The sequence below is a fragment of the Molothrus ater genome, chromosome 1 (genome assembly GCF_012460135.2).
Source record: "Molothrus ater isolate BHLD 08-10-18 breed brown headed cowbird chromosome 1, BPBGC_Mater_1.1, whole genome shotgun sequence".
NCBI lineage: Eukaryota > Metazoa > Chordata > Aves > Passeriformes > Icteridae > Molothrus > Molothrus ater.
This window is the reverse complement of record NC_050478.2, coordinates 8,415,230-8,427,713: the sequence shown is the minus strand read 5'-3', so window position 1 is coordinate 8,427,713 and position 12,484 is coordinate 8,415,230. Positions and strand designations below refer to the sequence as shown.

Below are 12,484 nucleotides of genomic sequence, written 5' to 3'. Positions count from 1 at the left end.
TCATCACAATCCAGACTCTCCTGTGACACAGCCAGCCTCACATGAGGCTTTATGGAACATGAAATTCATCTGTCCCCATTTGCAGCCCATGAAGGCTCAACATTATCACTGCACAATGTAAGAATTTAAACACATGAGGCCTCCAAACTATGCATGGGGCAGCTCCTGTGGTATTTCACTGCCCAGAGAAATCATCATTATCCATCCATAGGAGCTCTTCTTGGCCTTTTAGCTGAAAGAACCCACTGTCACCCACAGCTCTCACCTGTTTCCAAGACAGAACCCTCAAAAAGCTCTCACCTGTATGCTTTGTTCAATTAATCCAGCATGTAATGCTTTGTTCTCATGAATTTTGGAGCTACTCTGATGTGCAGTAAAGGCAATTGAGACCTAATTTCATTATTCATCTCAATATGTTCCTGCTGCATTCAGAGAACAGACCATGGGCCCTCCTGTGGCTAATTTAGCACCTGCAAATCCCCATGATTAAAGCCAAAGGCTGCACAAGCCACAGGATGGATCTGCAGGAATGTGCACACGTCAAATCATCCCACTTGCTGGGAAGAGCAGTTTTTCTTTTCCTTTATAAACTTTGTACACCTGTTCCTGACTCAAAAGACCATCATGCTTTAGTTCTCCAAGACCAGGCTGTATCTCACCACCTTATATATATAAATATATATATACACATATATACACACATACATACGTATTATACATGTGTATATATATACACACATCTATATATGTATGCATATATATTATATATATATATATGTATTCACATACATAAAAATATATATTTAATTCCTTTTCACAAAATTTGAGTGCAGTTTCAGGGAAATCAATATAGCTGGAGAACCTGGGCCATCAGATTGGAGCTGTTAACACTTCCTTCCTCAGCTGCTACACTGAAGTTAAACCCAGGCTATTCAAGCTAAAATATTTAAGAAATTCCTAATGAAGCTTTCCTCAACTATGCCAACTGAAAATTGACCAAAATGTCATTCTACTGTTTCCACTGAAAGTGCAGCAACTTCTAGAAGTCTAAAATAGACACTTAAGTGCACTAAACTTGAAGAATTTTGGTCTTAATTGTGAGCTGCAATTAGAGTTGCTTAGCCTCAGCAGCTCATTCTTAGCTTGCACTCTTCAGGATGCTTCAGACTTTAGTAACCACTGCTGCACACAACCAAACCACAGCAGGAATTTGCATGCTTACCCTGCCCCCTCCATATTTTGTTTCAGATTATGAATTTCAGCATTTTGGAAGACAATGGCAGGAAAATTCTGTACTTTAAAGCACAAAACCACGACACACTTACTCTGCTTCCCTGCTACAATAGCAAGGCTGTTTTTCTTCAACTGTACAACCCCTGCTGAAGCTGATCTTGCCAAATTCAGTTTAGGATTTTTTTTTTAAAACCACTGCATATGCATGACTGAATATTTGTTATGCAACCATAACAACTGTCCTTTTCAAGAAAGATTCCTGCATAATGCCAGCACAGAGAGTCCAAGGCAAACATGGTTTGATCTTAAAACTTTAATAGTAAAAAAAGTGTAAAACCAAACACACCGCTGAAAACTTACCAGTAAGAATGAGAATTTAAGTGTTCAAATTCAGAATAGTGCAAATTTTCTTCACTCCCCTCCCCACCTCTTCCAAACTTAAATCACTTTGGTTAAGATACTCAGAAGTATTGGCAAAAAATGAACTTTTGACTTATGTTTTTGGCTGTATTATTTCTAACAGGTACAGATTTAGTTTCAGTCTTTACAAATAAATCTGAGATACTTCTCTATCAAATATCCATAGAGATCACTGCCAGCTTTACTTACATCTGGTTTCAAAACACTTTGAAATGGGTTTCAAGATGATTACAAAGCTGTATCTCCAGCAAGGCAGCAGCTCCTTAAACAGCTGAGCTGAACCTGTTCCAGTCTCTTCAAGTAGTTCTATAAAATTTGATTACTTAGGTTTTGAACATTTGAGGATGGATCTTATATCAATGAAATTACTCTTGATTTACACCAAAGTAAGGTTAGAATTGGGGTCTGCTCTGTAGCATAGACTTTGTGCTAAACTTTTGTTGCTAGCATTCCCTTAGAAGAGTGAAAACAGCCAGAACAGAGACCTGGCCTCAACTTCTGTTTTGATGGTTCAACCTTTAACTGAAGCCTCTAACTATAACTGAAGCCATGTAAGATTGGAAAAGAACACAACAACAAAAAAAAAATTGCATAATACAAAAAGGCAAATCCATAAAAGTTTACAAGTACACCATAACCACAAAATTGGAGTATTTCTAAAAATTTGGGTTCAATGTAAGATACAACAAAACTAGCTGTACTAGTTAAATAAATTATTGCTCCATTTGACTCCATGCAGCATTGAAATGAACTCAGAACCCTTTTCTCTTTAATCTCTCATAAGAAATGATCGATATTGAAGAGAACTTGAGGCTCAGACTTACTGTACATTGCACTTCAACTTTTAAGACCTAATACTTGCTATTTAGGTCTCCTGTGGTCTAAGCTATCAAATGAATACGTTGTGCTCACCAGAACTATGTATTAAGAAACACCAAATGTTTAATGTAGTGACATAAGCACTTTTTGTTTTTAAGAAGGCAATCACAGATTGCAAGTTCTATAGGGTTGTGTAAAAACAAGTAGTGATCTCTTTCAGAAACTGAACTGAGAAAACAAGCTGTTTGCTGTTCTTCACATACAGTTTAAATCACATTTGAGGCCCAATTCTTTTTCTAATCATTTCAGTCCAAACCCGGATTCAAAGGACAGCTCTAGGAGGAAATGACAAATCAAAGAACTTGGGGGCACGTGCTCCATGGCCAAGCACTGACATGGAATGCATGGTTTTTCAGTGACATCAGACATTTGAGATATTTAAGATGTCCTTTGGTGAGACACTGAAGCAGGGGTCTAATATTAAGCAGGCATAGTCACACACACTGAGATTTCTTACTGAATTGTGGCCAGAGCTTGATTCTTGCAAATCTAACTGCAAGCCTCAGGAGTAATGAAATTTCCAGTTGGAATCTCTTGATAAAGGTTCACGTTTGAACAAGATTGTCTCCTGTGCTCACTTCTCATACTGAAGTAATTTAGAAATTCCAAGCTAAGGCTTCCAACCTCTCATCCCTCAAACCCTCTCCACCTGTCAAAGACAGAAACTTAATGCAGCATTACAAGTAAGGGCATGATTCCTTCATAAGACTCCTAAAAGCATTAGTGCAATGCCTTTAATCTGTTTTGATCACTCTTATTTTTAAATAACCCTATTTTTTAAAGATTTGGATAAATACTATTCCTATTAAACCATACTTCATCATTGTTAAGCACCATCAATCTACTTCCTTTGGGCACTGATACAAGAGCTTGTAATTAAATTTCAGTTTCAAGGCTTTAAAACATGGCAGCTGATTCAATAACTTACAGTGGAATCTAATACTTGGAAAACTGCCACTTAGCCTGAACAGTTGTATGCACTTGGTGTTAAACTCTTCCAGAGAACAGCCATATGCAAATGCTTATGTGGTAAATCGGGGTAAGATTTCAAGACAAGCAGTTAATTTCACTTGGCTATTCTAAGAGTGGATAAATTTTTTTTCCCCACAAGTCATTTGTGCAGTGAGCCCATAGAGAGATTATTTCTTCTAAATAATCTTCAGTTTTAGAAAGGAACACATCTTCATAAAGTTGCTTTCACACTGGCACCGGGTATTCTTCTTCAAAGGCTTAGTCATTGTGTGGTTTCTCTGGAATACCCTATGGATAAAAAACATCAACACATGTTAGGTTTTAATGCCATCTGATAAGTGACTACATTATGCAGTATTTTCAATTATTAAATAGTAAAGTAACTCCAGTTAGGCTGATAATGACCTGGAGAGCATGGCTTCTTTTAAAAGCTTAACAAGGACGTGCTCCCTAACTGTGGACAAAAAAAAAAAAATCACTATGGGTGTTTGTTGCCTCAATCAGTGCATCTGAAAAATCCATCTGCCAATTGCATGGCTTTTTATAAGACTTTGTTATCTTTCCTCTCTATCTCAGTTTATTTCTTAGCAGAAGGTACTCAATGCTTCACTTAACAGCCATTAATTCAGTTTAACAGCCCTTTTTCAAACTGCCTTTAACCACAAGCTACTTTATTTTCCAGTCAAAGCCTGGTATCAGAGACTTACTCATTTCTTCCTAACTCTCTTTTCTAGTATGGAATGCAGTAATATGTCACTATAAGATATTTAACCCATTTTTCTTTGAAACAAAGCTTGTAACTTGTTCTCTTTCTAAGGTCAAAATGCAAATATATTTTCAAGTACTGAATGCATTCTCAGTTCTCCAGCCTCTAGCACTAGTACACAATAGATATTTGTGAGGCCCAAGTTCTGAATACCACACTACTTTGTCAGATGCTGAGAAAGATGGTTACAACTCAAAAATGAAGTGTTGCCACCCACTTAACCCAGCTGATGAGCACTGACTGAGCAACTCTAGGTGTCAGAATGAGCAGAAAGAACTGATGGCAGCAGCAGCACCTTCACCTCTTCCTTCGCTTTAAAACCTACTAAAAGAAAACACCGGACTTCATCCTCAAGTGCTGGCGAAAAAATCCCAACAAGCCAAACAAAACCCCAAGGTCTCTGCTGACAGCAGGCTTGCTGAAAGGTCACACTGCACTTTGGGAGCTCCTTTGAAATCAAGTGACTGGAAAGCAGCAAGGATCTCCCAGCTAACATTTATCAGCATGGGAGGAGATATCTTAGGGACACTTTTCATTTCACTTTTCATTTCTAACTGGAAAATCTAGACAGGGGCTGAGGAAGAAGCAAAGCAACTTTACTCCACTCATTTCCACGGGTGCCACCTTCTACTCTGGAAATATCTGTCACATGCAGCCAAGAGCTCAGGGTGAGATGCCAGGTGAGACAATAGCAAAGGAAAAAGTCCTATTGTCTAAATTCATTTTAGCTCTTTCTAGTTTAAGGCTGTCTTCCTTTGCTTTCTAAGAGGAGCATCAGCACATATAGCCAGAGAAATAACTGTTTAATTCAAGTATGGGTTAAAAAAATGCTACATTCCATCTTCCTGCCACAACCACAATGGCTGACAAAACAGACTGGGACTTTTGAATTACCTCTATAGAAGAAACTTGTGGTTGACTGAATTACAGACCCTACTTCTTGGGAATTCCAGCACACAATGCTTCACAATGACTTGCAGAAGTGTTCCTATGAAAATGCTGCACTTCCCCAAGCTTTTCCTGACTAAGTAATGGCAATGTAAAACACATGAGAAGACACTTCTAAATAATTAGAATAAAAAGCTCTGCATTGCCTACTTTCCCCTTTCTTTAAAGGAAGATGACAAACTGCAGGCTGCAGGATCCAGGCTGATTTTCACTACACTCAGGTGAGATGCCAGGTGAAACAATAGCAAAGGAAAAAGTTCTACGTGTCTAAATTCATTTTAGTTCTTTCTAGTTTAAGGCTGCCTTCCTTTGCTTTCTAACAGGAACAGCAGAGCAACTGGAAAGGACTGTGTGAAATACAGAACTGTAGCATAAAACCAACTATAATTTTATTTCGAGACTCTGCTGCAATATCAAAGCTTCAACACAATTCAGTTAATGGTTTCCACTTAATGTGAGTGGCAAATTTAAAAAGAGAAATTAGCCTTCCTCTTCCCCCCATACATGTAGTCCTAAATAAACCCAAATGCTGATTGTATGCATCAGTGAGATTTGAAGGAGGAGTGGTGAACTTGTGTTTTAAAAAACCTCAAATGCCCTTCCTTCAGTAAAAATTGAAGCCACCTAAACCACAGCAGCCTTAGGAAAGTTAACTTGAAGGGTGTTTTCCAGGACACAGGACTTACAAGGAAGACAGAAGTTAAATCAACACAACATTAATTATTATTATCCGTCAGTGTCAGAACACCTTTCACAACCAAGCCTTAGCCTGATGTGCAAACACACAGCCAGGTTTACTCTTCAGTGTGCCACAAGGAAATAATTCCTTAAGAACCTGGCAAACAAGACAGCAATTTATATTATCCCTTTATATATGCAGTGATACTTGAATCATGTCTGAAGTAACCAGCAAGAGAATATTTGATTTTGGAGCAGTGGAATTTGATGCTATATAGGGACATTTCCCTATATATACTTTTGTGCATGAATAATTAGAGAAAGCCCAGCAGTGTCTCAGTTCTCCAGCTACCCTAAATGTTAATTATAAATACTGATTGAGCAGGAGCAATGCACTGATTCCAGTCTTATTTATGCTGCCACTGGAAAAAGTTAAATACAAAAGATATTCAAACACTTACTAAGACAATACCCACTCTACTGGCAACACAGGTTGTCTGCTTACAGTTCAGCTCTTAGGAATACATCTATTTAACTCTGACAGTTTGTGAGTCATACCCTTCAAGGCATAGTTTATTCTTGGACTGACAACAATGGAAGGCATTTGGATTGTTAAGGAAACTAGTAATTATGCAGTAATTACCATAGCCAGCTGGCGTCCTATGTTTCCTACAGTCACACCTCCTGAGAAAAATATACATGGAAGCCAAGAACGAATGTAAAGGAAATCTGGGGATGTATACCTAGTGAAGAAAAGGGAGTAAGTTAGAAAGTTAGAGACAAGTAACTTTCATCATCTTACATGCTCTTAACCAGATGTTACAGAATTCTCTCCCCGGACTTAAACAAAAAAAAAAAAAAAACAACAAAAACTGGGAGACCAAAATGAAGTCTGTAAAAATCACAAGCTTCTAAACCCCCACGTCCTAGCCAGTAAAGTTTAGATATTCACTCTGCTGAGAGCCAGCAGAATTCCAGTTTTCTGAGGTGTTACCATTTCAACACACATCCTAATCCCAGTGCTCCCCACCTTCCACCCACAGTTCTCAGTCTGGGCATTTGGAACAACTGGACCACTACCTTAGACAAACAAAACATCTTCTTGCAAGAATGTGCCCAATATATTAACAACTAAATTCCAGTTCATGTGCACCCATGCTTTTAGTTAAGACAACAGAATTGAAATAGTATTTTAGAAGCTAACTTACTGATAAACGCCATTATAAACAAGAAACTGGGTTATCAGTGTTGCTACAAAGGCTATTGTTATTCCAAGACCAAGACCACTTCTTGAACGATCAAATGTCCACCAAAGCCCCAGTGATAAGGCTGCCAGAGTCAGGGACAGCTGGACGTTGTTTGCAAAGTCTAGTTTCTGGAAAAAGATGTTAAGGACAGTGCTTTTTAAGTCTGTAGACATCCTGTTGCTGAAACTGAACAAGGGAGAATTCAAACCGAAAGTAAGCCCAATTCTCTGTCTTTAAACACAATACATTTAGGATTTGGTTTTCATACCTGCCAAACAATCATAGCTTTTGTTAACTCTGACTGGAGCATGACTGCAAAGTCAACATCAATTTTTGTCACACTGAGCATCTAGAGAATAGGCTACATTTTGAAACATTTAACTTAGATGGATTTTTGTCTCAAGTAACCTAAGTGAGCAGGATTATCCAGGTTTTCTGCTCAAGACACCATATTTTTAACATAAAGAACACTTATTTTGTGCTCCTCACTATCAAATCACTAGTTAGTTGTGTTAACTTTTAGATGTAGATTAAAACAACACAGTTTACACTGTCATGCTTGCAGTTATACAAGATATATCACGATGTCAATCCCTCTCCCCTCCCCTAACACTTTAAGTGAGCTGTGTTACACATCTTACAGTAGCCACTGCAGCCTACAGCAGGTGTCACAGCGATATATGGTCTCTTCAAGCTAGGTCTTATAAGCTCTTGGAGATTTATATCACACCCAAGAGAGCTCAGTTACCTTAGAAGGCATAAAATCAGCAGGATGGCTTCTGTGGAAGTGTTGGAAACAGAAAAGTTTTATTAAAAGGCAAAATAACAAAACTTTTTACGGAGAAAACCCAAGCGAGGAGCAAGAGTTGCTCTTGGTAAAACACCCCACAAAAGCCATTAGTTCCTTTGTTCTCTTATTTTTCTAGTGAATTTCTTAGGCAGGGCTTTTTGGCTCCTGTCCAACTGGCTATCCTTAAGTTTGAGGTGAAGTCCCCCAGGTCCTCTGAGGTGTCTTTTTTACCGAATTGAGGAGAGCGACTTCTGTGCTTTTTTCCTTTTTAAGGCAGACAAAGGAGAGTTTTGTCACTCCATCAACAGGGGGCCCATTCCTACATCACAGACTTTCTCTGCCAGGAGCACCACCCTTACCTTGGCAATCCTCCCCCAGACCCCAGACAGTGGCAGAGCCAGTTTGCTGAGCCCAGGGAGCAAACACTAGCTGAAGGATACAGCACTGGCGTGGTTGATGCCCACGAAGACGGCGATGCAGCGCATGACGCTGGCCCATTCCCGCTTGAACTTGTGGGGCTCCCCGAGGTGGCTGTCGATGCAGGGGTACAGCAGGCCAACCACAGCTGCAAGAGAAGGAACAACACTTGCACCAGCTGCCAGGCAAGGATTACTCCAATATTACTAAATATTAGCTTGGCATAAAAGTGCTTGAGAAATCAGCAAGGTGCTCATGACACTGCTGTAAGCCTGATGAAGAAAACACAATTATTACCTGCCTTTTCTACTTTAAAGAAGTAAAAGCCCAGCTCTTTGAACCTCTAAATATATATTGCATTGCTAAGGTATCTGACTTGATGCTCCTTTTGTTTAAAGAGATTTGCCATTTGACATCCTGAGCAAAGGCTTGTACCAATAAAAGCAAAGCACAATAAAAGCTTTGCCAGGAGTGGAATCTGTGTTCATTGCTCACGTGCAGGGCTGACAGCTTTATGAACATGATTCATCAGCTGTGAATCAGGCCCTGAATTAAATATTTGCATGGACTTAAAAGTTTATTAGCAGAGCTGCTTTCTCTCCTTCTGCTGGGCTGTAAGTCAGCCCAGGGCTCCTGTCCATGTCAGATGAATTTCGATACCAAACAGAAGCAGAGCTGAACTTAAACAAGCAGCTGCCATCAGTCTATTTATATCAGGGAAAAATAGATACTCACACAATTAACCAGACAAAGCTTTTATCTCCATAAGGCATTTTTCAGCCTTTATCAGTCTGAAAGTTGGTTGCAGAAGAAAAACATAGGCTAGTGTTAGCTCAGTTGCTGGCAAGAACACCAGAGTTTCATTCTTCTAGGGATTGCAACTCCCTGAGTTGTCACCAACTCCAGGGTTAGACATGCTGCTTTTACTGAGTGCAACTTCTATGTTTATTAATTTCCTTTCCTGCTCTTTTTTTAATCCCTTAAACTCCTAGGAGTAAGAAATGCTATGTTAAGACAGCTAGAGAACATACTATTCCAAGACAGACGTGTTCTGAAACAGCTTCATTACTCTGATGCCAGCTACCAGGACTCTTGCCTTATGATAACAGCTAAATTCCAAAGTTTAATCCAACTGAGACAGGACTATGAGAACTCTCACTGGAGAATATCCCAGGCCAGCCTTTAATGAACCTTTAATGTTCATCCTTTAACCATCCTTTAATGTTCATCCATTAATGAACACAGTTCATTATTCATTTGAGTTTACAGTTCATCATTCATACCCCCTTCATGGTGTGATACAAATAGACATCAAACCAAAATATGCAGGAGTTGTTTGAAGTATTTTCAATGCAAAATTTAAAAATATTAAAGTGAGTTTATTCCCCAAAATTTAACTCCTTTTTAATCCTCCAATCCTTCACCAAAACTTTGTCTAGACATGGACTGGGGGGGGGGTTATGAATGATAAACCACAAACCATGTGCCAGCTGGTGTGACAATCACATTGTGGCCTGAGCCTTCTGTGGTATGAGCCCAGCAGCAGGCAAGGGACAAGGCAGGGACAGCAGGCAGGGGCCAGGCAGGTGACAGGGACAGGAGACAGGGCACGGTTAGGTGACAGGAGCAGCAAGCAAGGTGCTGAGAGCAGGCAGGTGATGGGGACAGTGGGCAAGGGGCAGGCAGGTGACAGGGGACAGACAGGTGACCGGGGCAAGGGACAGCAAGAAGGCACGGGGCAGCAGGCAGGGGCTGGGCCGGTGACAAGAGTCGGTGGGGGCCAGGCTGGTGACTTTTTAAACTGATTATCATGCCCCACATATTGTCTGGTAGAACACCATCATGTTATTTGAAGTCACTGAATGATAGGTAAAAAAGCATCTCACTTCTACACTTTTTGGTAGGAGTAGCACAAGCACATTTGTACACCTGTCTTTGAGAACAAATTCGGAGCCTTAGCAATGAATTTACAGTAGAAGGGCCAGCGACAGGACTCGGGCAGGTGACAGGGGTGGGGGTCAGGCCGGTGACAGGGCTCAGTTGGGGCACTATGGGGCCTGGACCGGTGACAGGGCTCGGTTGGGGCTCTGTGGGGATCAGCCCGGTGACAGGGCTCGGCTCGGGCTCTGCGGGGCCCGGGGCAGGGCTCGGCTGGGGCTCTGTGGGGCCCGGGGCCGGTGACAGGGATCGGTGGGGCCGGTGACAGGGCTCGGCTGGGGCTCTGTGGGGCCCGGGGCCGGTGACAGGGATCGGTGGGGCCGGTGACAGGGCTCGGCTGGGGCTCTGTGGGGCCCGGGGCCGGTGACAGGGCTCGGCTGGGGCCGGTGAAGGGCTCGGTTGGGGCTCTGTGGGGCCCGGGCCGGTGACAGGGCCGCGCACGCCGCCGCACGTGACTTCCTTGTTGTGGCCCAGCCCGTGGCCAGTCGCGGACGCAGCCAATGGGGAGCGCCGCCCGCCACTCACCAGTTCGGCGGCAGCCAATGGGCGCCGGGGGGGCGGGGCCGACACGCGGCCGCGCGGGGCGGGGGCAGCGCGGGAGCCCCGCGCGCGGCGGGCGGCACCAGGAGCGGCGGGAACGCTGCGGTCACTCCGAGCCCGAACCCCCCGCTTCCAGGCAGGGACACCCCCCGCTTCACCCGCGTTCAGAGCGCACCGGCTCAAAACCGGCCCTGGCACACGCGGGGATAAAGCCGGGCGCGCACCCTCCCAAAAGCCCGAGCTCGCATCACTCGCTGGCGGATGGGAATGCGGGGCTCCCGCGCGCACGGGTCACGCATTCAGCCCCACCGCCTCTCCTCCTCCACGAGAGGATGAGGAAAAACCCAAAATCACCCGTGGAGGTCAGCGACTCACCTGCTGCTGTGCCGCAGCACGGGGGCACCCACCAGGCGGAGGAGAAGAGAGTAGAAATCACTTCGTCAGGGAACAAAGTCACATTCCGCTGGATCTGCAGCAAGTTCAGCACCAGGGCCATGAAAGCACCCACGACGAAGAGCACCACGCTCCTCTGCACCAGGTGCTGACTCCAGTTCAAGGTGCTGCTGGTGCTGCTGGCGGTGCTGCTGGCGCTGGAGGTGCTGGGGCTGCGAGCTCCGCGACCCACCAGCGCCAGCGAGGGGCTCGGCACGGAGGAGCTCAGCATCTCGCCCACCTTGGCGGCCAGCCCCGCCGCCGTGTCCCCCAGCTGGCTCCTGTGCCTTCCTCTGGCAGTGCAGGAACAGCTCCAGGCGCAGCTCTCCAACCTGGGCATTGGCTTCTCCGGAGTCCTGAAACACAGGCACACGCTAATAAAGCCCCGAGCAACGGGTCAGGCCGGCGCCTCCCTCCGCGCTGACACACACCGCCGCATCCTCCAGCACCGCCCGGGCTCCGGGGCGCCGGGGGATGCGGGGTGACCCGACCCAGCCAAGCAGCCCCGGGGCTGCGCCGCCTCATCCCTACGGGAGGACACGGACCCCCGCGGGGACGGGGTTCACCCCCTACCCGGGCCCGTCCGTCTGCCCCCGGGTCCCGCCGCCCGCTCACCTCGGGATGGGTTGGGAGAGCTGCGCCGCTCCTGCGCCTCCCTGCCGGCTGAGCGCCGCCGGCCCGCGCCCCGGGGAAGGTTTATAAACCCCGAGCCGCGGATGTCACGTTACCCGCCGCCGACCTACCCGCGGCCGCAGGCAGCGCCGGGCCCGCCGCTCCGCTCCGCGCCGCCGCCCCGCCCGTCCCCTGCCGTCCCCTCCCCGCCGGGCGGGGCGAGCGCCGGGCGCGGGAGCCGCCGCGCCAGCCCCGGGCGGCCGCGGCCCCGCTCGGGTGAGGCGGCGCAGCCAATGGCGGGCGGGCGGCTGATATGACGTGCCGGACACACCACCCGCCTCCCGGGCCCGCCGCTCCGCCCGCAGCGCGGCGGCGGCGGCGGAAGGACCGGGCGGGACCGTGCGGACGCGGCGGGAGCGCGCCGGGGATGCGCGCCGCCCCCGGGCGGGAAGGGGAGGGCGGTGGAGGGATGGAGATGCTGGAGGTGGTGACGCTGTCAGGGAATCAGAGAATGGTCAAGGTTCCAGGAGACCTTTAAGGTCATCGTGTCCAACTGCGAACCCAGTGACCCCGCTGTAGCCCTTAAACCGCTAAGCCACAGCACCCAGCGCC

The 12,484-nt window shown here is 45.5% G+C and overlaps 1 protein-coding gene across 2 annotated transcripts; it reads right to left on the bottom strand.

Annotated features, from left to right (window-relative positions):
• Positions 1-1,528: 1,528 nt before the first annotated feature.
• Positions 1,529-12,080, bottom strand: INSIG1 (insulin induced gene 1). 2 transcript variants are annotated; one of them, XM_036378696.2, is made up of 6 exons: positions 12,004-12,080; positions 11,204-11,616; positions 8,374-8,498; positions 7,105-7,271; positions 6,540-6,639; positions 1,529-3,792 (listed from the first exon to the last, which is right to left on the bottom strand). In XM_036378696.2, the coding sequence occupies exons 2-6, from the start codon at positions 11,598-11,600 to the stop codon at positions 3,763-3,765; spliced, it is 819 nt and encodes a 272-aa protein (XP_036234589.1). In that variant the 5' UTR covers positions 11,601-11,616; positions 12,004-12,080; the 3' UTR covers positions 1,529-3,762. The 2 variants fall into 2 exon arrangements, with proteins under 2 accessions (XP_036234589.1, XP_036234588.1); XM_036378695.2 differs by lacking the exon at positions 12,004-12,080 and adding an exon at positions 11,876-11,979.
• Between the last annotated feature and the right edge of the window lie 404 nt (positions 12,081-12,484).

Coding starts and splice junctions, on each gene's coding strand:
- INSIG1 (XM_036378696.2), bottom strand. CDS start 11,600: ATGCCCAGGTTGGAGAGCTGCGCCTGGAGCTGTTCCTGCACTGCCAGA. Junction 7,272..8,373: donor GCATCAACCACGCCAGTGCT/GTATCCTTCAGC, acceptor ATCTTTTTCCAG/AAACTAGACTTTGCAAACAA. Junction 6,640..7,104: donor GTTTATAATGGCGTTTATCA/GTAAGTTAGCTT, acceptor TTTCTTCACTAG/GTATACATCCCCAGATTTCC.